This window comes from Euprymna scolopes, chromosome 35, assembly GCF_053919585.1.
Source record: "Euprymna scolopes isolate OS-2025 chromosome 35, ASM5391958v1, whole genome shotgun sequence".
NCBI lineage: Eukaryota > Metazoa > Mollusca > Cephalopoda > Sepiida > Sepiolidae > Euprymna > Euprymna scolopes.
Genome location: NC_136516.1, coordinates 45471039 through 45494956, shown reverse-complemented (window position 1 = coordinate 45494956; position 23918 = coordinate 45471039). Strand labels below are relative to the sequence as shown.

At 33.5% G+C, this 23918-nt stretch overlaps 1 protein-coding gene across 1 annotated transcript in view; it reads left to right on the top strand.

Annotated features, from left to right (window-relative positions):
* The window catches only part of LOC145259853 (uncharacterized), a 29579-nt gene extending 5938 nt beyond the window's left edge, over window positions 1–23641 (top strand). The window contains exons 3-7 of the mRNA XM_080117695.1: window positions 6275–6307; window positions 8247–8434; window positions 13059–13262; window positions 18717–18935; window positions 23387–23641. Of these exons, the coding sequence (XP_079973821.1) occupies window positions 6275–6307; window positions 8247–8434; window positions 13059–13262; window positions 18717–18935; window positions 23387–23572 (830 nt within the window). The 3' untranslated portion in view covers window positions 23573–23641. The remainder of the gene's footprint in view (window positions 1–6274; window positions 6308–8246; window positions 8435–13058; window positions 13263–18716; window positions 18936–23386) is intronic.
* Window positions 23642–23918: the final 277 nt, after the last annotated feature.

Genomic DNA, 23918 nt, shown 5'->3' with positions numbered 1-23918 from the left:
GTCGGTTTCTATTCAACCCATAGTTGGAACCATAACAGGTACTTCCACTCCGGGTCAGAGTGAACCTGGGAACAATGGCAATTAAAGGGTGGCTCCACACTCCCCAAAGCCTGTAAGCTGGGGCTTCACCACTGGATATAGTTTAAGGCTATATCAAGGACCGGAAACAAATGGGAGTTAGAAGGTGGCAATGTTAGCTTGCTGTACTTACGTTCAGCCTAGGGCCAAAGGCCCAGGCGAAGTCTGCTGCCCCGGAAGGAAAGAGGAGTAAGAGTTTCAGATTTCGCCTTTTATGTACTCGGTCACGTGATTAAGAGCTGGTTTGCGATTGGACAAGCCAGAGAGAAAATGGATTTAAAATCTTGAGCTGCGAGAATTAGCTCCTGCCTGTGATTGTAGCAAGATTCGGCTGCTACAGGCTCTTACAAGAGAATATTCTTTTCATTATTTTCACTCTCAAGTATGTATCAGTTAATATCTTGCATGTTTTTAGACAAAGTGATGTGTTTCTCAATTGATTAACAGTGTCTAACTGTGTCGGATATATACTCGAGAGTCAAAACAATGATAAGAATATTCTCTTGTCATAGCCCCAATTATTATTAGATGGCCGCCCGGCTTTGCCCAGTTGTAAGATCAACTGAGATATTTAATCTTAATATCTATGCAGATTTCGTCTTCTATCTATTAATGCGATAGCGTGTGTGTTATTTTGTGTATCACGCTTACATCTTTTTTCTTCCGGGTGACTGTCGTTTAATTGTTATAACCTTCCATTCTATAAATAATTTTACCAAGAATTCTTCATAAGTTTTGGTTTCGGTTTTGATAATAGCTGATGGTATTCGAGTCATCTACTTTTTTTAATAAGAATTCTTCATAAGTTTTGGTTTCGGTTTCGATTATAACTCAAGGAACTATATATATATATATATATATATATATATATATATATATATATATATATATATATATATATATAAAGGAGATTAGAATAATAGTCTAAAGAGCTAAGTGTATTTTAATGTAACAGTGAAATTACTAGTTTAATTAAAATACAGGAAATGCTCGTTGTAATTTAGATATATAATAAGCTTAAAAAAACTTAATTTTAAATAAATTAAGTTAGACCAATTACCTCCCTTAGACTCGTAAATCAAATAATAAATAAAGTCAATAATACATGACAATTATCTCCCCTTAAAAACTTGCAAAATAAATACTCTCTCTATATATATATTAACTGTAGCGTCTTTAAATCAAAATACGCTAATGGAAACAATTTACTGCACGAGCGTCACCCTTTTAAAATTCATCATTCAATAAAATAAAAAGCTATAGCAAACATCTAAATGACTACTTTAAACACAGTTCCTGATTTCAAGAAAAGAAAAACTAAAAGGTAACTATCTCTATATATTTTTTAATCAAATTTATTATGTAAATTCAAAAAAATATATTTTTTCTACTCATTTCTATCTATAACCTATATTAATTTTCTTATAAATTTTAAATCCAAACCTTTTATTTCAATTTTTTCAGATTCATCTGCCTTACTTTTAATGCTAGGTTTATTTATGGTGTCTTTTAAATTCAATAAAAATCCTCCTAAATTTGCTGATGAGGAGACCGTGCTTACCAAAAAAACTATATATAATTGTTCTACATAACTTCATGTATACCACAAATAAAAAGCACGGATTTCCGAAACGATCGTACAGATAATTGACTTTGTTGTTGTTCCTTCTTATGAAACTGATTTTTAATTTAATTAAAATTTGATTTTTATATTTAAAAAATTTTTTTTTAATTTTTAAATTGAAAATCGCTTTACTTAATATATATATATATATATATATATATATATATATATATATATATATATATATATTCTTCATAAGTTTTGGTTTCAGTTTCGATTCAAGCTGATGCACCCAAGTCATATAGATATCTTTTATTTTTGAAATCACAATTTTATAGTATATAAGAATCGATAGGAAATTGACTCTATGCTAATATATACGAAATCTGCATTAATTAAAATATCATAGTTAGGCGTATTTTACGACCGGGTTATGCTGAGTGTCCCTGCTAGCTTAGATAAATACTTTTGCAGTTTTAACAAAAGAGCTACAATAATATCAGGACGTCTCCATTTACGCAGAACATCCACAAAATGCCAACATCAATATCTTGCATATGAAAGAGTTCGCTGTGGAATTTCCACAGATCTCACTAGTTATTATTATAGAGCCAATTCTCTATTCATTATTATTTTGTGCCCAATGCATAGTAGTACCCTCCCTAGGCGTTTCTGCAGAAATTTCTTTTAACTATCAATAATTTTCTATCAGAGTAGAATGCTTTCTTGCAGCTAGCGGCCTTCACAGTAAAGTTTTCCGAAACAATTATGTAATAAATTTGAAATAAATAAAATATTTGGGTTTTTAAAATGTCCTATTTATTCAAAATTACCATGGATAAGAGATAAAATTAACTAAACAGTGTTAGAAATATTATTAATTGCTTCTACTCTGTTTTCTTGCCTTTCGTATATGCTACTAGACCTACTTTTCCTTCTTTTTGTAAGGTTGCCTTACATCCAAAATAGTAATATTATTCATCAATTTAAATGCCAGTGTAATACTGGCTATGTTGAACGGACTTCTTTGCATTTGCAGACGCGTATAAACCAGGCCATTCCATCCAAGATTAGACAGGGTTCTCGGTGGCCGTGGTAGAATAAGATCTGTGAGTCTCCCTTTCTCTGCAACTTTAGACTCTGCGATTGGCCAGCATTTGGCTGAGAATGCTTGTTGTGCCAATCAGTATAAAATAGAGTGGTTTGAGGTATTTCGTAGAGCGGATTCTAAAAATCATTTTAAAATTTCGGAATCTGTCTCTATCGCGATTCGAAAACTTTCCTTATGCCGACAAAAGGAATCGTTAAAAACGTTAAATCTCTTTGGGAAACATTGACCACCTCCCTTTTGCGTCTTTTTTGGTACTAGTGCACTTATTAATCCGTGTTGAAATAATAACGTTATTATTTAGAAAGCCATTCTTAACATGGGGAGGGAGGGTGCTCTGTACCTATTCTTTACTTTAACCTTACAATTTAATAAAAAAAGATATAAAACTTTAATTAAACTTGAAAATATGCGGATCAATAAGTGCATTAGCACCCTTTTTTGTTGTTGTTTTTTTTTTTTCTCTTCCCTCACGGTGCTATTTTAATCGCCTTATACTCGGTTTATTGAATAATTTTTTTTTATTTTAATCGTCCTTTTGGCACCTTAAATATATATGTGTGTGTGTGTGTGTGTGTGTGTGTGTGTGTGTGTGTGTGTGTGTGTGTGTGTGTGTGTGTGTGTGTTGAGACGATTAATCCAAATCGGGAACCGGAAAATTTTGAACTTTTAGGGGTATTGGAATCGGAAAAATTAGTACTTACTTTCTTATTCCAATAAACGATTCTTTTAAATTTTATATTTATTTTATTTAATTTTGTTAAAAGAAAAATCTTCCATTGCTGGTAATAATGATAAAATAATAAATATTTATTGATTTTTAATCAATAGTGAAATTAAAATCTATAGATTATCACTTACAAGTGTGCTTTTTACGTTTGAGAAAATATCTGCACATTTAACATGTGTTTTTACTATAATTGTGAAAAAATAACTACTTCTTAGTTAAATATTTAGAGTTTATAGAGAATCGGAAACGGTAATTGTATCGGAATCGGGTAAAATATTAGAATTGTCCCATCACTAATATATATATATATATATATATATATATATATATATATATATATATATATATATATATATATATATATATATATATATATATATATAACGAGCAAACAGTTAATAAAACATGTTAAAAAACACTTTGAAATGAGTTAAAAACATATTTAATCTGAAAAGGAACACTAGATAAGTGGATAGTCTTTAATCCACGGAGTTTCGAAGAAATACTTTCCTTCTCATCAGAGGGTAGGAATTAGCAAAATGCGGGATCGGATTTTGCATGCAAAAGTATTTGATGAAACAACAAGTAAGTCAAAGATCTTACTTGATAACAAAAAAGTGATGCAGAGGGAATATGGTGAAGAAAAAGGTGATTTTATTTTATATATATATATACACAAAATACAATATATATATATACATATATATATATATATATATATATATATATATATATATATATATATATATATATATATATTGTATTTTGTGTACAGAAAGTTGTTAGATGAGACAAGTCATTGGTACATCACAGATGAGTATTGGCTGAAGAGAGCTTGATATGGATATCTTAAAGGGTCCTAAGTATCAGGCTTGAAACCGACGGTACCAATGACTTGTCTCATCTAACAACTTTCTGTACACAAAATACAAAATATAAATACGCTCTTATATTTCGGATTTTCCTTTTAATTGAGCACTCTGCTGGATTTCTTTTTCCAAAAAAAAACTAATCATATATATATATATATATATATATATATATATATATATATATATATATATATATATATATATATATATAAACATCCTTATTGCTCTTTATTTTCACCATTAATATTATTTTCATTGCTATCGATTTTTCTTCTGGTGAAATGATAGCTGAAAGAGCTCTAAGATTTCCACTAATGTTCAAATTTGTTTATAAATTTTGAACCTCCAAACATTTATTTAAACAAATACTCATAGATAGGCTTTATCTATCGCTACATATTGAGCTTGAATCGTTATAGCTGAAATTCAATTAATTCAGAAATCGTTTTAACTTATATTATATGACTGAGACAGGAGCTTTGTTATTGTCGTGACCATGTAATCTGCCAGGCATATAAATTGGCTTTGTGTGAAATTTGCAAAAGATAGACTCAGTCGTTTCGAAATTATGAGAAAGGAACTCACCCCCCCCCCAGAAAGTGACTTATATATATATATATATATATATATATATATATATATATATATATATATATATATGTGTGTGTGTGTGTGTGTGTGTGTGTGTGTGTTGGATTACTTTGGACCTATTCCAATTACGCGATTCCCTTGGATTTTACTTGTGGAAATGGAAATTTAACCAACGTTTTGGGATTTGGGGATTTTACCGTTATTGGATAATTTACCCTTCACCAGACTATCCATTCACATGAAATCGCCTTTTTCTTCACCATATTCCCTCTGCTTCACTATTTGTTACCAAGTAAGATTTATGACTTACTTGTTGTTTCATTAAATAATTTTGCAAGCAAAATCCGATCCCTCATTTTGCTAAATCCTACCCTCAGGTGAGAAGGAAAATATTTCTTCAAAACTCTGCGGATTAAGGACTATCCACTTATTTTGTGCTTCCTTTTTAAAATTAAATATGTTTTTAACTCTTTTTCAAAGTGTTTTTAACATGTTTTATTAACTACTTGTTCTTATATATATATATATATATATATATATATATATATATATATATATATATATATAGTTAGTAAGTTATAAAATATATATGACGATTAAGCTACACTGAATATTCCGTGTTTCATCCACTCTAGGATTCTTCAGGCTTATGCAAGAATTTTGTGGTTGTCTCGCATTTTTATATACGCACCTTCTATTGAGTTTTTAGTTAGCCAATCAGTTATAGTTAGCCACAAAATTCTCGCATAAGCCTGAAGAATCCTAGATGGATGAAACGCAGAATATTCAGTGCAGCTTAATCGCCATATATATTTTATAACTTACTAACTAGCTCTACCTACGTATTGAGCACTGTTGAAGTAAATACTTAAAGTTTACGCATAAATTTATACTTTCGTATATTAATTTTATGTGAGTAAATGAAGTAGTTATATATATAGTTTCAGGCCACTAAGAGACAATGATCAGATGTTGTTTTGTTGTGGTTAGTTATTTTGCATGATGGTAAGAGTGCTTGTTAATAGGCTGGTCAATCTTCGTTCGAGTCATACCAATAAATACTACTACTACTGCTATTATCAATACTACTACTACTACTAATAATAATAATAATAATAATAATAATAATGGTACTTGCTAGTCACTGAACACTATAAAGTGAGGATAATGGTTAAGTGGGGTAATCCAGGAGTAGTTGCTAATCAAAAGAAGCCTTCGAGTCGCCCTCGACTATTGTTGACGATTTCGCTTTTACTTTTATTTCGATGCAATAATTTAGGACACCATACATGTGTTGTTTTGCTTCAAGGATTTTTCATTCTGTTTTTCAGCTCCAAGCGCTTCAGGAACAGGAGTCGGAGGCAGTAAGTGCATTTTTCTTTCCATTTCTTTCTTTCTTTCTTTTCTTTCTTTTCTTTCCTCCTCCTTGTTTTATCTCTTGTCACTTTCCTTCTTTTATTCAATAATTCTAGCCTTCACGTAGTACAATTAGCATCTGTAGAACAAGATACTACGAGTATGCTTCCCACCCTACTGCAGCAGTGTCATCTTCAAGTCTAATGTAAACAAAAACTTGTTAAGCCATCGTCTTAGATATTAGAGTTTTCTTAAGTAATCTTCTACCAATTCCATCTATTGTTTTCAGTCCTCTTGCGGAGGCGATGAACATCCAACTGACAATCTCTTTAGCCATTAACCTCGAGTGGTCCTCGGGCCTTGATAAGTGGTTACACTAGTAAATGAATAAAAACTTTTCCCCACTCTCTATCTGTGTCTACATCTAAACGCAGATTTCAGGAACAAAGCCTCTTTCCGAGAACTGCACGTCTGTGGAGCACTGTTCTGCTGCCCTGCTTTCCGGTTGAACACAATATAGTAGCCTTGAAATCCAATATAAATAATTTTTTTTTTTTAATTTTTTTTATTACATTTTCACCCCAAACAAGGCACATTGCCACTTTGGTGTTAGGGGGCTACTATCAGGGGCAACAACTACTGGGGTACTATGTAGGGATTTGGGCAGCAAGATATTGGTTCACGTTGCACTTGAACTTCTGCGCGTCAGTACAGTTGGGGAAGCAGGGACCTGGAATGGAATTCCAAAGTCTAGCGGTTCTGGGGAAGAAACTACTGGAGTAGAAAGATCTTTTACATCTAGGGATCTCTAAAGAGTGGGGGTGGGATTTTGCAGCCTGTCGGGTCTGTCGATGGTGTTCACGTCGTGGGGGCACAAGTGCTTGCAGTTCGTCAGAGCATTCACCATTAAAATACTTGTAGAACAGGCAGAGGGATGCAACGTTTCGTCGATGGGACAGAGGCTGAAGCTTAGATGCCAGTTCAGGGCCTATCAGATTTACGACTCTCTTTTGAACCTTGTCAAGTTCGTTGAGTCGTCCCCATAAATAATCCAATTCTACCCAATTTACACCATAAGTGATTATTACATTACCACCTTATATAATACATTGGTTCTTGTCATCGAGTGGAATTTGGGCCTCGATAAAAAAAAAAAAAATGAAAAATGAAAAGCAGGATCATTATAATAATTAGCAAAAATTTTGTTGATAATAATTTTGTATATATATATATATATATATATATATATATATATGTATGTGTGTGTGTGTGTGTGTGTGTGTGTGTGTGTGTGTGTGTGTGTGTGTGTGTGTGTGTGTGTGTGTGTTGTTTTGTTTTGGTGTTAGCGATATGTATATTATGAAATCAAAGGAGATGCAGTGTTTATCTGATATAGGCAACGCTAAACTACAATCTTATATAAATACCAGTATTTATATATAGATATTTTAATCCCAACCAAATAAAAAAGCTCAATACACACACAATATAGAGCAGAGCTTTTTATAGGAGAAAATAAATTTACAATTAAATTTAATATTCGACTGAATACATCAAAAAACAATTTTCAAAGTCCTTATTCCGCAGAGTTTCATAGAATGCTATTCTTGCTATTCTTCTCCTCAGAGGACAGAAAAAGCGCTTTTCTAATTTAGCCAGCGATGGAAGGTGACATGTTGGAGATACCGCTCAACTGGAGATCAAGTGTGCTATCATCGGATTACTAAACTAACAGTAAAAACAATTTCCATGAATCTTAGCTGCATTGAATTTTTCCAACTGTATTAATTATACTCAACTGGATTTAAATTTTAAATTTGGATTATTTGATACTTCTAAATTCACTTTTCGGCTTATCTTTAAAAGAGTCTTCATGCAAGCTGCAAATTTATTCCCGGTGTGTGTTTAAATGGGTATCCGTTCTTCTTTAATTCTTTTTTATTTCAGAATTCAACAATGTCATGAATGGCCTGAAAACGGCCGGCGAAATGATGGAGCAGGCTAGGACTTTCATGAAGAATACCAAGAGTTCCGACATTATTCAGACCACAAGGATTCCTTACCACTCGTCTTTAGCGGCCAGTTACGGAAATCTTAACAGCGAGTCCATTAAAGCCTTGGATGACGAATTGAAAGTGAGGCTTTAAAACTTTTCTTTATCCACGTCCCCTCCCTCTCTCTTTTTCTCTTTCTCTTTCTCTCTCTTTAAAAGGGATGAGTTAATACGATTTATCGAAAAATCACTTACTTAGACCCCAAGAATTCAAGATCAACAACCAAACAGTACACGAACGTTTAGCTCTCAGAAACGATCGCACACATATTGGTTGTTGATGTTTCCATAAATCATATTATCTCAAATCTTTTAAAGAATAATATTTTCTACCTGAACAATAGCAGAAATTCGCAATGAAGCGAGCGACCAACAGAAGATCTTGTTGTATGGAAGAAGCAACTAACCTTGCAGACATGAATCAAATTCATCAGATGTTTTAACTTGTGGCGAATTCTATTCCGGTCTCTAGATAATGTCGGGAAATCAGGAGAGATTACGCACCATTTCGGAGCCTACCTCTTCCTGGAGACCTTTATATAGAAAAGTTAATCGTTTTATTTTCTTTGTGGGTAAGCCATTTTGGTATACAAATAATTTCGGGTCGACAGGAGAGAATATCATTTTCAAGTTTAATGCACACAACTTCTTGTTGAGCCGCTCCTTAAATTCAATTTCTACCCAAGTTCTGTCATTAGGATTGCCGATTATGGTTTATTTCACCGTCACTCATTAACCCTGATCTTCGAGTGTCCTTTGGACCTTGATTAGCGGTGATCCCCTATAATAAAAAAGCATCAAAGTAATCTATCTATCTATCTAGCTAGCTAGCTATCTAGCTAGCTAGCTATTTTCCTTTTAAAGACAATTTTGGTGTGTTTTCTTTTCATAGGATTCTTTATATATATATATATATATATTTTTTTTTTTTTTTTTTTTTTTTTCTTAATGTAAATATAGTCATATCTTGCTACGATGTGCAGACCGTTTCAATCATATTAGATATCATCAGGCAAGAAAAATTAAGGTATCGTAGCAAGATATGACTGTATTTACATAAAAAAAATATTTTTAATATAACTTGCTCTCTCTTATTATTGAGAACTATCAACGACCCTTGTTGAAATCTTCCCGTCAGAAATATATATATATATATATATATATATATATATATATATATATATATATATATATATATATATATATATATATATATATAAGCGAGATAAGTCACAGATTAAAGGTCAAGTGAAATATCCTGATAGATATTACTTTGAGTTAATACTTTCAGGGTGATTCTAGCCAAAAAGGTAAAGCTCAACATTTAAAAATAGAGCAATATATAAGTTTAGTTGTTAAAGTTAAATTCTGAAAATCAAAATACAAACGCATATATGTGTTTATATTTGATTTTCAGAATTTAACTTGAACCACTAAACTTATATATATATATATATATATATATATATATATATATATATATATATATATATTTCCTAAGATTAATATATATATATATATTTCCTAAGATTAATATATATATATATATATATATAATATATATATATACAGATATATATATATATATATATATATATATATATATATATATATATATATAAATTTAAAGGAGATTAGAACAATAGTCTAAAGAGCAGAGTGTATTTTAATGTATTAGTGAAATTACTAGTTTAATTAAAATACAGGAAAGAAAAAGTGCTCGTTGTAATTTAGATATATAATAAGCTCTATAGGTAAATATCCTAGAGCTAATTTAATATTTAGTAATGTGATTGATAATTTAAAAATCAAATTATAATTAAATTAAAAATCCGTTTCATAAGAAGGAACAGCAACAAAATCAATTATTTGTACGATCGTTTCGGAAAACACAAGGGTTCCTTACCACTCGTCTTTATATATATATACATTAATCTTAGGAAAAATATGTATCTTAGTATCTATTCTTTTCTGTCATGTGTGCATGTGTGTATATACACACACAGACATGACAGGAAAGAATAGACACTAAGATAAACATTTTTTTCTACGATTGATATATGCTTATTTATATTTTCAGGTAAGAATAGTGTTGAAATAACTTTATCTCATTAAAATTGCACCTAGCAACATTGAAGCATGCCACGGACCAAAGTTTCATTATCAGAATGTCTGTGAGGAGAATTTTGGCTCAACATGAAGGGGGTCTTAATCAATGCAAAAAAAAGCAAGAAATCTTTCAATGTTCCTTTTCTATTGTTAACAGAGTGATCGTACAATTCACAAGTGAGGGTAAAAAGTGCACAAAACCTCATCCAGGTCGACCCAGACCTCTAAAATAAATGTCTTCCTTCTCATCTTCTCTCCCTCATCACCGTCGTTAGACCCGTATATATGTACCCGTCATCTTAAATATGACCCCATCCCTATGTAACAAAAGTACTTATGCAGAATACGAAGCGTACTATGTTGTTGTTGTTGTTGTTGTTGTTGTTGCTTTGGAGGGATTTTGTGAAAAGAAATCTTAAAGAGAATCCTCGGTGCAAAGCCTCTGACATTGCAATACAAGCTCCTGTCAGTCGCAGAGCAGCTGTCAGGTATCTGCACAAGCTGGACTATTATAGTAGAACTGTGAGAAGGAAACGTCTGAACTCCAATCCCTGGTCCCCCCTCGCCAATCTTTCACGAAAAACACCCGTCTAGCTGAATCCACTGTGAAAAATTTCCCCCACTCTATATCTGTGCCTAAATCAAAACGTGGATTCCATGAACAAAGCTTCTTTCTTAGAACTGCACGCCTGTGGAACTCTGTTCCGTCTGCCTGCTTCCCTCCGGACTACAACTTGGATGTCTTCAAGTCTAATGTTAACAAATTCCTAATGAACCGCCCCCTTAGGTAAACACTCCATCAAATCTCCACACTAACGTAATGTACTTGCAATAACCCTTATCCCTGAGTGGCTTATGGGCCTTGATAAGTGGTGATCACTGTGTAAAAAAAAAAAAAAAAAAGAAACATTATCTTTGTCCTGAAAATATCAAGCACAGAAAAGATTGGGCTTGTGAGATGGTGAAGAGGCCAATGACCTTTTGAACCAATGTCATTTTTCTGATGAGTCACAATTTGCATTATTTCCTGACAATGGAAGGGTATGGGCATGACGACCCACTCAGCAAAAGGTTGACTTAAAAGGATCGCAGCTAAGCCTGAAATGTGGAGATTTCTCAGTTATGGTATGGGGTGCAATTTGGAGTGACCTGGTGGAGTGCGAAGGAAACATCAATTCTGCTAAATATGTTTCAATATTACATGAAGGACTCCTACCAATATTCTCAAGTGGTAAAATTGACCTTTAACTGCATATTTATGGAAGACAGAGCTCCTTGTCACTCTGCTAGGGCGACGCAACGTTGGTCGAGTCAAAATGTGCTTAATAAACTTCCATGGCCAAGTCAGTCCCCAGATATGAACCCAATTGAAAACCTTCGGGGCATATTAGACCGGAACCTTTGCAAAAAGAAAACGATCTTCGAAGTCTGAACTTTTAGAATTATTGCATCAGACATGGCAAGAAATTCCTCAAGATGATATTCGTCAACTGGAAGGGTCCTAGCATTAAAAACAGTAAAGTAAATGTCAACCAAGTATTAGTTATTAAATTTGTGACCATTTATTTTTGATTTTGTTCTATAAATTATATGTTTATTTGAATAAACTGTTTCTATGGGTGTCTATTCTTTTCTGTCATGTCTCTCTCTCTCTCTCTCTCTCTCTCTCTCTATATATATATATATATATATATATATATATATATATATATATATATATATATATATATATATATATATATATATTACAATAGAAAAATGCAAGCAAGAAAAGTAATATGGAACATGGAAACAAAAAGGACAAGATAAATATAATAAATTTATAACTTAAAATATTGCAGCATTAAGAATTGATTATATAATGTTAAATTGAATTTTAATAAATTCTTACTGTTGCAATATTTTAAGTTATAAATTTATTATAGTTTTTCTAGAATATCTTGTCCTTTTCTTTCCCATGTTTAAGCTTAACCATATTACTTTCTATGTTCGCAATTTTCTGTTGTAATCCATGATAGTAAATTCACTTGGTCTATTTTTACTAGAATATCTTGTCCTTTTCTTTTCCATGTTTAAGCTTAACCATATTACTTTTTATGTTCGCAATTTTCTGTTGTAATCCATGATAGTAAATTCACTTGGTCTATTTTCAGTCTTATATTTTTTGCCCCATAAACATAACATACATATATGTAATAACAATGTACGGCACTCGTCTGCTTTCAATAAAATCCCCCCCAATTATCTCCCTTTTATGCTTTCATTCACTCTGTTTCACTTGTTACTTCTCTTTTCGCGAGAGTGATCAATTGGTAGCAACAGTAGTCGCTGAAGCGACGTGGTTGCTATCGAAACCAATCATAAAAAACGTCACTCACCTACTTACGGTTTTTTACGATTTCGAACACCAGTAAATTCATCATAAGTAAACCATATATTCAAACACTACCGTGTTTAAAATATATATATATATATATATATATATATATATATATATATATATATATATATGTCTATTCTTTTTTATCATTACTCTCTTTTGTTAATGTTTACTTTCTTACCCGCCATTTTTATCTCCTCTATTTTCCCTCTTCCAGGTCATGATCGCCGGAACCAACCGACTCATGCTGAAAATAAACGCGCAGAATCCCGGCGTGGAACCAAGCTTTGACGATTACGTGTCTACCATGATGCAAAACTCACTCTTGGAACCGGCTGTTGACGAGGAACCAATCTTCAGAAACGAGTACAAACAGTTCGGAAGCTTTGGTCTTGCTGGAAAAGGCGTAGATGAAACAATCGTAAGTGCAGGGATTTTTATCGTCGGCCCCCAAAATTAACAGAGATTAGACCATTCGTGTAATGATCTGTTCCTTGTTGATTGCAGGGTAATGCTATTTCTTTGCAGTTGTATGAGGTCCACCCACCCAGGTTTTGCCTTTTCTCTTTGAGAAGGGGTTAGTTTATCGCTAATCACCTGAGGCACCTTGTAAGAAATGTCAGGATGCTGACGGGTCTGCACAGGCATCTTTTGCAGAGTCAGAGAGCTCCTCTTCTGGAGCACTGATTGTTTCAATCCCACTTTCCGACCCTTGTGTCACAGCTTTTGTGGTGGGAAAGAACTAAATACCCAGTCACACCCAAGTGAATTCGCACACAAAAACATGGAACATGTAATTTTAATATTGAACTTATTTTGCATTACGGTGTAATTGTAGAGATAGTGTTCAGATTTTAATATATCCCTTTCTAAACTAATGGACCCATGTGACATAAAAACTGGTTCATTTAGTTTAATGGTTCAGGTGTCCACTAATGGACATGTACTTCCTGTATGAGGGGATGGGGGAAAATGTAGAAAAACAACAAAAAAATATCAAACAAAAAACAACTGCAGGTCTTAAAATTCTAAGAATAAATACCCGAATTTTGAATCCGTTTAATTTTTCACCATTTTGTGTTTTGAATTATGAACTTCGTTTAATATGTAATAAGTAATTATTATCTTTCGGATTAGCATTAAATATATATTTTCATTATTCTTACGAAAAATTCAACTTTAATATTTTAAAAATAAATGTTATAATTTTATTTTCGAATGTTCACTGCTGCCGATATACCAATAAGTAGAGAATCCTTTAACGAATGGCTACCAAAGAAAGAAAAAAAAAAACAGATACAACTGTGGAGGTTTAAAAAATTACGATAATTGTTCCTGCAATTTCTCGTTTATATGAGATTCCCTAAATTATGGTGTTAAATAGACGTTACAATTTTTTCATCAACACCCAAATCTCGTTTTAAGATAAAACCACTCAAAATCATAAAATTGGCGTCTGCGTGTTTGTTGACATCACGTGACTCAAATCAACCAATAAAATAATGATTCGAAGGCAAGCATTTAAAGTGTACCAAAAGCGATCGTCTGCTCATCATTTTCAAACGAAATTCAATAAAATATTGAATCTGTTAAAAAAAAAAAAATTGCAATCTTTTTTACAAAATTGGGGAAAAGTGCAGTATAATCTGATTTATTGAAAAATAATGCTGTTCTCTTATTATTAATTAGAAAATAAGAACTGGAAAATGATTTCATGAAATTAAAAATAAATTCAATTCATGAAAATAACAGAAGTTATTCTAAACAAAAAAAGAAATAAAAGAAGTATACTGAGGAATATATAAGGAAAAATTTGGAAATTATAAGAGTTCAATTTTCAGTCGAGATACCAAAGACTCAAAAATATGGTACTTGTTACTCCTTTACCGAACACAAATTATCATAAGACGAGAATCAAGGGAAAGTGGAGTTGCGTCCCTTCCTACGCATCAGTGTAGCAGCCACTGAAAAGGGATCCTTAGGGCTGCCCTCGACTATGGTTAACCACTCACTTTACTGTTTAGTTTTGGCACTTATTTATGCAGAATACGGACCATACTAAAATGATAAAATCATTATTTAAAGCTAATTCTTAACATGGGAAATGGAAGGCGTTTTGTATATTCTGTAGTTGCACCTAACAATTCATTAGACTAAGGATACCGTAAAACTTGGATTTAACTTGAAAATCCCCCCCAAAACAACAACAACAACAGCAACAGCAACAACAGCAACAACAACATAGTACGCTTCGTATTCTGCATAAGTATTTTGTTACATAGGGATGGGGTCATATATAAGATGACGGGTACATATATACGGGTCTAACGACGGTGATGAGGGAGAGAAGATGAGAAGGAAGACATTTATACATATTACAGTTCTGTTGATTCTTATAACATATTAGCGAGTAGAGAGGGTGATCAGTTCTTTTTACATCAGAGGAGAGAATCATTTACCTACTGATGGAAAAGGGGGGGGCACATTACTTGGAAGGGTGTCATACAAAGTTCATATTAAGATGATTAACACATTACCTTCAATTGTTAAATGACAACACGAAAACAACAGTTACAAATATCGATGGTGATTCTTTATTTCATTTGACCCGTCGAAATGATGATGACGTCAGGAATTCAAATTCGTTTCTACATGGTTAAATGTTCTCCCTTCGCTTCTAAAGGGACCCTCCTCTGATCATGTCAACTCTTTCCGATTGCCTTTGCTGACTGCTCGAACCTGTCTGCCCGACTCTCGACTCTGACTAAAACTAGCTCCTATACTGAGAAATTCCCTTTTTGCTATGACGTCAGATGTGTAGTTCCAAACGTGAACACACACGTGACTCAGCACACGTTCTCCAAACACACTTCTGCAAACAAAGAATTCTGAACTAACCTATTTTTCAACCTAACCTATTTTTTCAATATATTTTTAATTTGTATTGTTCATTCTTTTTTAGCTGACCTTTTTAATTCAGTTTTCATAAAAGAATGAACAATTAATTATTTTTACAATACAAACAATATCAAACTATTTCATATGAAATTTAACAATAGCAAAATTCTAACATTCCAATTCTAAATCTATTTCTGAACCTTGCTTACAAGGTTCGAATCTCGACTTATCCTAATCTCATAATAATAATAATAATAATAATAATAATAATAATAATAATACCTATAATAGTAGGAGCACTAGGAACAATCCCAAAAAACTTTGAAAAAAGAATCGGAGAAATTGAAATCAGAGGAATGGCTGCAAAGATACAACGACTGAAATAATGAAAACGGCTGAAATATTAAGGAAATCCTTGAATGTGAAGAATAATACACATGCGTGAGCCAGACAAACTGCTGCAGAGGCAAAACATGAAGAAGCGTTACAGGGAATGAAGAACACTGAAGCTGCACATCAACAAGTTCTTCATCCCCATCACGCATCTCCTCCCATTGTCCCATCACCGTCCCCTCCCCCAAAAATGTGAAATCAAATAGCCGAGAAAAGTCAAGGAGGAGGGAAAGACCAAAGAGAGAGTGCTGACCAGACCTCCGCTGGACAAGCGCAAAGAGAACTGGGACCTTGGGGAGGCTTAGTGCGACTCAAATTCCAGTACAGACCAATGACCGCTGCCAGCGAGAAATCAACGGTGAAAGGCTGTTGCGATAACGCAAATTTATTTGCAAATACTACCGAAAGAGGTGGAGAGTGCTGGACGCCTGAGGAGACTTGTCACTCAGCTTCCAAGCAACACCACAGGTTTTCAATCAGACCTATGATGACCTGTGTGAAAGCTCCATATGAGCCAATAATAATAATAATAATAATAATAATAATAATAATAATAATAATAATGGTCAATTCAGTGGAGCTCTACCAGAGGCAGTGGACAAGGAAAAAACCTGATTTTTAAAATGTGACTTGAAGGTTGGGACAAATTATATGAAGTTTCACATTGATAAAATGGCTGAAAGTCTCACATTGATAAAATGGCTGAAAGTCTCACATTGATAAAACGGCTGAAAGTCTGCTATGTCGACTGTGTGGTCATAATAGTGAGAATGTACAACACATCGTCAGTAGTTGTGAGAAGTTAGCTCAAAAGGAGTACAAGAGACGGCATGACAATATTGTGAGAAAGATCCATTGGGATATATGCAAGAAAAGAGGAAGCCGAATCCACTGTGAAAATTTTCCCCCACTCTTTATCTGTGCCTAAATCAAAACGTGGATTCCATGAACAAAGCTTCTTTCTTAGAACTGCACACCTGTGGAACTCTGTTCCGTCTGCCTGCTTCCCACCTGACTACAACTTGGATGTCTTCAAGTCCAACGTTAACAAATTCCTAATGAACCGCCCCCTTAAGTAAACACTTCATCAAATCTCCACACTAACGTACTGTACTTGCAATAACCCTTATCCCTGAGTGGCTTCCGGGCCTTGATAAGTGGTGACCACCGTGTAAAAAAAAAAAAATAGAATGCAGTGAAAAATGGTACTTGCAGGACGGGAAAGATAATATGAAATTATTACGGGTTATGAATATCCAATGTGATAATGCGATTGAAGCAAGGAGACCAGATTTAGTCTTGTTGCAAAAAAAAAAAAGCACAAGGCAATCATCATTGATATAGTAGTGCCAGTTGATGTGAATGTGGAGAAAGAAAAGTAGAAGGTGGAAAAATATCGAGACTTAAGGGGGAGATAAAAAAATTGTGGAAGTTGAAGAAGGTAGAAGTTGCACCTATTGTGAAGGAAGCCCTGGGGAGTATGACAAAAGGATTTAACAAAAGGACTGAAAAAATTAGGGTCCATTTTTTTTTTTTTTACTCGCGTTTACCTCTAGCAAGAGGCTACTATTTGGGACCATGCCTAGAGAAAGATTAACTAGACGTTAGTTTATGTTACATTTAAACTTCTGCATATCAGTACAGTCTGTGAAGCAGGTAGCAGGAAGGGAATTCCAAAGTCTACCACTCCGGGTTAGAGTGGACCTGGGAGCAATGGCATTTAAAGGGTGGCTCCAAACTCCCCAAAGCCGGCAAGCTGGGGCCTCACCACTGGATATACTTTAAGGTCAAATCCAGGACCGGGCTTGACCTTTACTCCTGATCTGAAATGAAACACATGCATCAAATCTGTTGCCAAGGCTGCTGGAAAAATAGTGGGATTCTTTTACCGCTCCATTTAATATCTCACTGCAAATGCAATTTTGGGAAGCTTGATTATCCCCACATCAAAAAGCAATGTTGTGTCTAACTCTGCCCTCGCGAGCAGGCAAGTAAATAGAAAGTATCACTAATAAGATACTGTGGACCATTTATAGGCTGATCAGAAGACAAGGAAGCTAATGACCATGCACAATGTATTGTACCCAAAAGATGACACTGATCGATGCTATATGATAAGGAACGAATGGGGATTGATAAATGTAGAAAACTGTGGAAGATACTAGAAAGACCTGGAAAAATACATCACTGACCACAGAAATACTGCAGCAAGAGACATCATTAGAGTGAACAATACTGACAAGAAAAAGAAAATTAGGAAGAGAAACAGCTACATAGACAATTCATAAGATTGACAAGTGAAGAGAATCACAAAAACATCCGGACGTGATTAAGAAAAGGACACTTGAACAGAGAAAGAGAATTGCTAGTGACAGCTGCACAGAACAACGCAATTAAAACTAAAATAGATAAAACCTAAGAAAACAGTAATGTAGATTCTATGGATAAATAGACGAAACAATAAACCACATAATAATGTGTGTGTGTGTGTGTGTGTGTGTGTGTGTGTGTGTGTGTGTGTGTGTGTGTGTGTGTTGGCTTAGATGGAATTATTATTTATCTATTATACTTGTTTTTCTCCCAGATCAGGGCTGTCGCTCAATGGTTTGAGAGATTGGTTCAGGATGCTGATGTGCTTGCTGCCACCAAGATTGACATTGAAGATTACGGTAACATTGTTGCTGCCACAGATGCTGCCATTGAAAACTTTGAAACAATTTTCCTGAAGCAAAAAGAAGTCCAACGCAGCATCGTCGACGTTGGTGTCCTTCGTTACCCCGATCTGGATAACCCATTCTTCAAGGTATGCAATAGAATCTTTTTTGTTTATTTATTTATTTACTAACTTATGTAACAGCCAAAGTTGTTTTTTTTTGTTCGGGCGTAACGGACGCATTATAATATGTAACGGACGCGTTATATGTAACGGACATGTTATAATATGTATAAGGGACGTTCCAAAAGTAATGCTTTCTATTTTTATTCCACCTGAATGGATCAGAGGGGATTGCAAATTGCATTGCTGTGATGACTGAACTTGGGCACTCATGTTCTTAAAGTTTCATCTCTCTGTTGCAAATATTGACAGTGCTCACAACCTCCCCATCATAAACATGTGTCAGAAGCAGAGATGCGTCATTGAATTCCTCCATGTAGACAAAATTAAATTAATCAACATTCCTCGGCACCAATTAAACATTCAAAAAGCCGATGCAGTTGATGTAAACACTGTTAGGAGATGGGTTCGTCGATTTCAGACTGGCGACAGAGATGTGAGTGGCAAAGCACGCTTCGCACTTTTACAACCAGGACATCAAAAGAGACTGACAAAAGTGCATTGAGAATGGTGGTGGCTATGTAGAAAAATAAATTCTGGGACACAAAAGATCGCTTGTTTTACCGGTACCACTATCGCCTTTGTGGCTTGTCAACGTTTTAGCTTCTGAGTTAAAAAATAAGCCTTATTTTTGGAACGAACCTCGTATATTAACGCAATTATATCGCAATACAATAATAATAATAAGGTTTAGAAAGCGATCGCATATGTACTAAATTGGTTTCCCTATATATGACACTTGGTACTTTGTGCTTTTGGGGGCCTCTGTAGGGGACTAGGATATACAAATACCCCAATCCCGTTACAAAAGAATAATGAAACGAATGTAATTGAAGGAAACAAAGACTCAATTAATGGATAAGATAAACGTTGTTTATTTGCTGTTGAAAGAAATGAACGTTTTAGTTATAACATGTCCGCGCGTATGTAACCAGTGTTCGTTGCAGGACTGGTGTTGTAGCAAGAAAAGGAAATGTGTTTTCGTCTCAAGTTCGGGTCACTATCGTTTGTTCGCACGTGGGATTGAAGTGAGTGTTGTAGTGGAAATGAGAATCCAGCGTGTAGGCAAGGAAGAGGATATTAGAGTTGTCATCAGTTAGTAGTTAGCTACGCGAAGGTGTTCTTAGTTACTAGTAGTAGATGGAGAGAGAAAGAGTGAGAATGTATACATACAGTCTTTAGCTCGTGCCCCATACATAGTTGCAGGGGTGTTGACGACGCGCGAGCGTGCGCCTCCCAAAGGGGAGGCGGTTGGTTAGCCCAACCTCTCTAGCCGAGAGCTAGTCCTAAAAAGGGTTAGAAACAGCTTGTCTCCATGTTTTATACTCGCTTCCGGAGTGTCTTTTGCGCATGTGTATTTCCTTAGAAAACGGAAGTGACGTCGTCCATGTGTGCGTTCGTGTTCGCGTGTGTGAGTACATGTGTATACGTAAGCGTGTGTGTATATACACGTGAATGTGAGTGTATGTATGCGAACGTGAATATGTGTACATGTGTGGACGTGGGCGCGTATGTTTGTGTGCGCGTATGTATATGACAGCTTGAAATATGAATGTGTGTTTTGTGTGAGACTTGAAAAAGGCACGTACACCTCATATGTGTATATTAATACAATTATACACCCTTACAAGGGAGTCACAAAAAATAATATCAAATAACTACATCTTTGGACTCGCTGCCATGGATGTTAAAATAAACACTTTATAAGGCGTCTTTGTTAATGCTAGTATTCGTCATCCATAAGGCAGGGTTCAAATATCGCAAAACACATCCGTTCTCTTATGGGGGTGGTCATCCTTAATTTCATTACATTTACTGGTTGATATTTATTATAACTTATTATTTTATTATAACTTATCTATACATTAATACGATAGCGCATGTGTTCTTTTGTATGTCACGCTTACATCCGGGTCGTTTAATTGTTATGTTCTTCTATTTCTTGTCATAAATAATTTTAACAAAAATTCTTCATATGTTTTGGTTTCGGTTTCGACCATAGCTGATGGCACTTAAATCATCTATTTTTTTTATATAAATAATTTTATTAAGAATTCTTCATAAGTTTTGTTTCGGTTTTGATTATGCCTGAAGGAAATCAAGTTATATATATATATATATATATATATATATATATATATATATATATATATATATAAAATAAAAATTACAATTAAATTTACCAAAATGATCCAAAATGGTAAAATTAAAGTATATTATAAATATTAAAGAATTAATATTTATAAAATTATCTCAGCCAGACTATCCATTCATGTGTAATCACCTTTTTCTTCACCATATTCCCTCTGCTTCACTTTTTTTTGTTTTTAAGTAAGATCTTTGACTTACTTGTTGTTTCATCAAATACTTCTGCATGCAAAATCCGATCTCGCATTTTGCTAATTCCTACCCTCTGACGAGAAGGAAAGTATTTCTTCGAAACTCCGCGGATTAAGGACTATCCACTTATCTAGTGTTTCCTTTTCCAATTAAATATGTTTTTAACTCATTTCAAAGTGTTTTTTAACATATTTTATTAACTGTTTGCTCATATATATATATATATATATATATATATATATATATATATATATATATATAGCCAGTAGAGTTTAGTTTCCTAGAAGTACATCCAATGAAACAACATGTGTCTACCAAAATAGTGCTCAATGAGTGAACAGAGCAGGTATATTAATATATACTAATTATATATTAATATATATTAATTATATATATATATATATATATATATATATATATATATATATATATATATTTTATTTTTTTTTTTTTTGTCATAAGTTTTTATTTCGGTTTCGATTCAAGCTAATGCACCCAAGTCATGTGGACATATTTTTTTTTTATTTTTGAAATCGCAACTTTATAACATATAAAAGTCGATAGAACTATAATAATATATACGAAATCTGCAAGAATCAAAATACTTTACGACCGGGTTTTACCGGGCGTTCGTGCTAACTTAGATAAATATTTTGCAGTTTTAACAAAAGAAGCTACAATAATATCAAAGCATCTCCATTTACACTGAACATCTATAGAATGCCAACATCAATATATTACATATGAACGAGTCCCTTGTGGAATTTCCATAGGTCCCGCTAATTATTTTATTATTTTATTATAACTTATTATTTTATTATAACTTAATAAAATTTTAGCAATTCTTTGTATTAAAATAAAACGAATGAAAAGAGTAAGCTGAGTGTGACAGAATTCTGTGTATGGTAGTTTATTCGATGTTGGAACAATTCTGGATTTTGGAGATGAGGATTGGTTATTTGTATCATTTGGATTCATCGGATTACCGTTCTCATCTTGAGAGTGATTTTCACAATGTTTCGGTCGATGTAATTTCCGACCTTCTTCTACCGACCGAAACGTTGTGAAAATCACACTTAAAATCAGAACAATTCATTTTGAAATTAGTAAAAGTAACAGAGGTTATATATATATATATATATATATATATATATATATATATATATATATATATATAAAACTACTTCATTTACTCACATAAATAAATATACGAAAGTATAAATTTATGCCTAAACTTTAAGTATTTACTTCAACAGTGCTCAATACATAGGTAGAGCTAGTTAGTAAGTTATAAAATATATATGAGGATTAAGCTACACTGAATATTCCGTGTTTCATCCAAGAAGATGCGTATATAAAAACGCGAGACAACCACAAAATTCTCGCATAAGCCTGAAAGAATCCTAGAGTGGATGAAATGCGGAATATTCAGTGTAGCTTAATCGCCATATATATTTTATAACTTACTATATATATATATATTGACGTTAAATTTGAACTCAACTCCAACTCCAAAATCCAACTCCAAAAATCCAACTCCAAAAATCCAACTCTTCTCTTCTCTTCTCACTGCACTTTCCACACTGACACTCAAAATAAAGTAGATGGCTCTTTTATAGAGAGACCCAACCACATCTCATTTGCATACCCCTCCCCCCTCTCCTCACATCATGTGATCATCAGTCCATAAATACCAGGGGGCGGCCATTTTTATTTTCTCTCTTTTTTTTTCTTTCCTAACACTGGCCGCACGATGCATGAGGTAAAGTTTCTTTACTTTTAACCACATATATATATATACTTCATAATAAAATTATCTAACAATCAACTGGTATAGAAACCTGTGATTATAGGTCTTAAAAAATATTATTCTATAAGTACTATCCCATCTAAATAAAAAATTGTTCGATATACAAGATAGAGCAAATATATATATATATAACTATATATATATATATGTGTGTGTATATATGTATATATTTCTTCTTCTTCTTCTGAGATATCAAACGATTGAAATGTATTTATAAGCATAAACTTATACTTATTTATTTTATATATATATATTATTTTTTTTTCAGCTTTTCCGTATCAAGTTGGCCGCCTACAGAAAAAGTTTCCGTGTCCTGATGGTCCAGAAGGATGAGAGTGGAATCAAGGGAACCTACGAATCAATGAAATTTATCCCTCGAAGATCTGTTATGGAGCAAATCAGTGCCAATGTGATCGCAAAGGCAGCCAGAGAAGCCGAAAGCATGTTTCAATGAGTAAACATTCAATGATACGAGAGGAATGTATCTATTATTTAGAAAAATAAAAATGAATTCCATTTTAAATTGCGTTCCATATGTTTCAATCAACCAATCAGCTTTATTCTTTATTTTATTTATCTTTTTTTTTTACAAAGTAATCACCACTTATCAAGGCCAAGAGGCTACTCGAGGATAAAGGTTAAAGCGTGTACAGTAGTCAAAAAGAAAATATAGTAATCGTTAGAAGTGTAAATTTTTGTAAATTGGATTACATAAAGGGAACGGCTCATCAAGAACTTGTTTACATTGGACTTGAAGACGGCCATATTGTAGTTAGCTGGAAAGCAAGTAAACGAAAGAG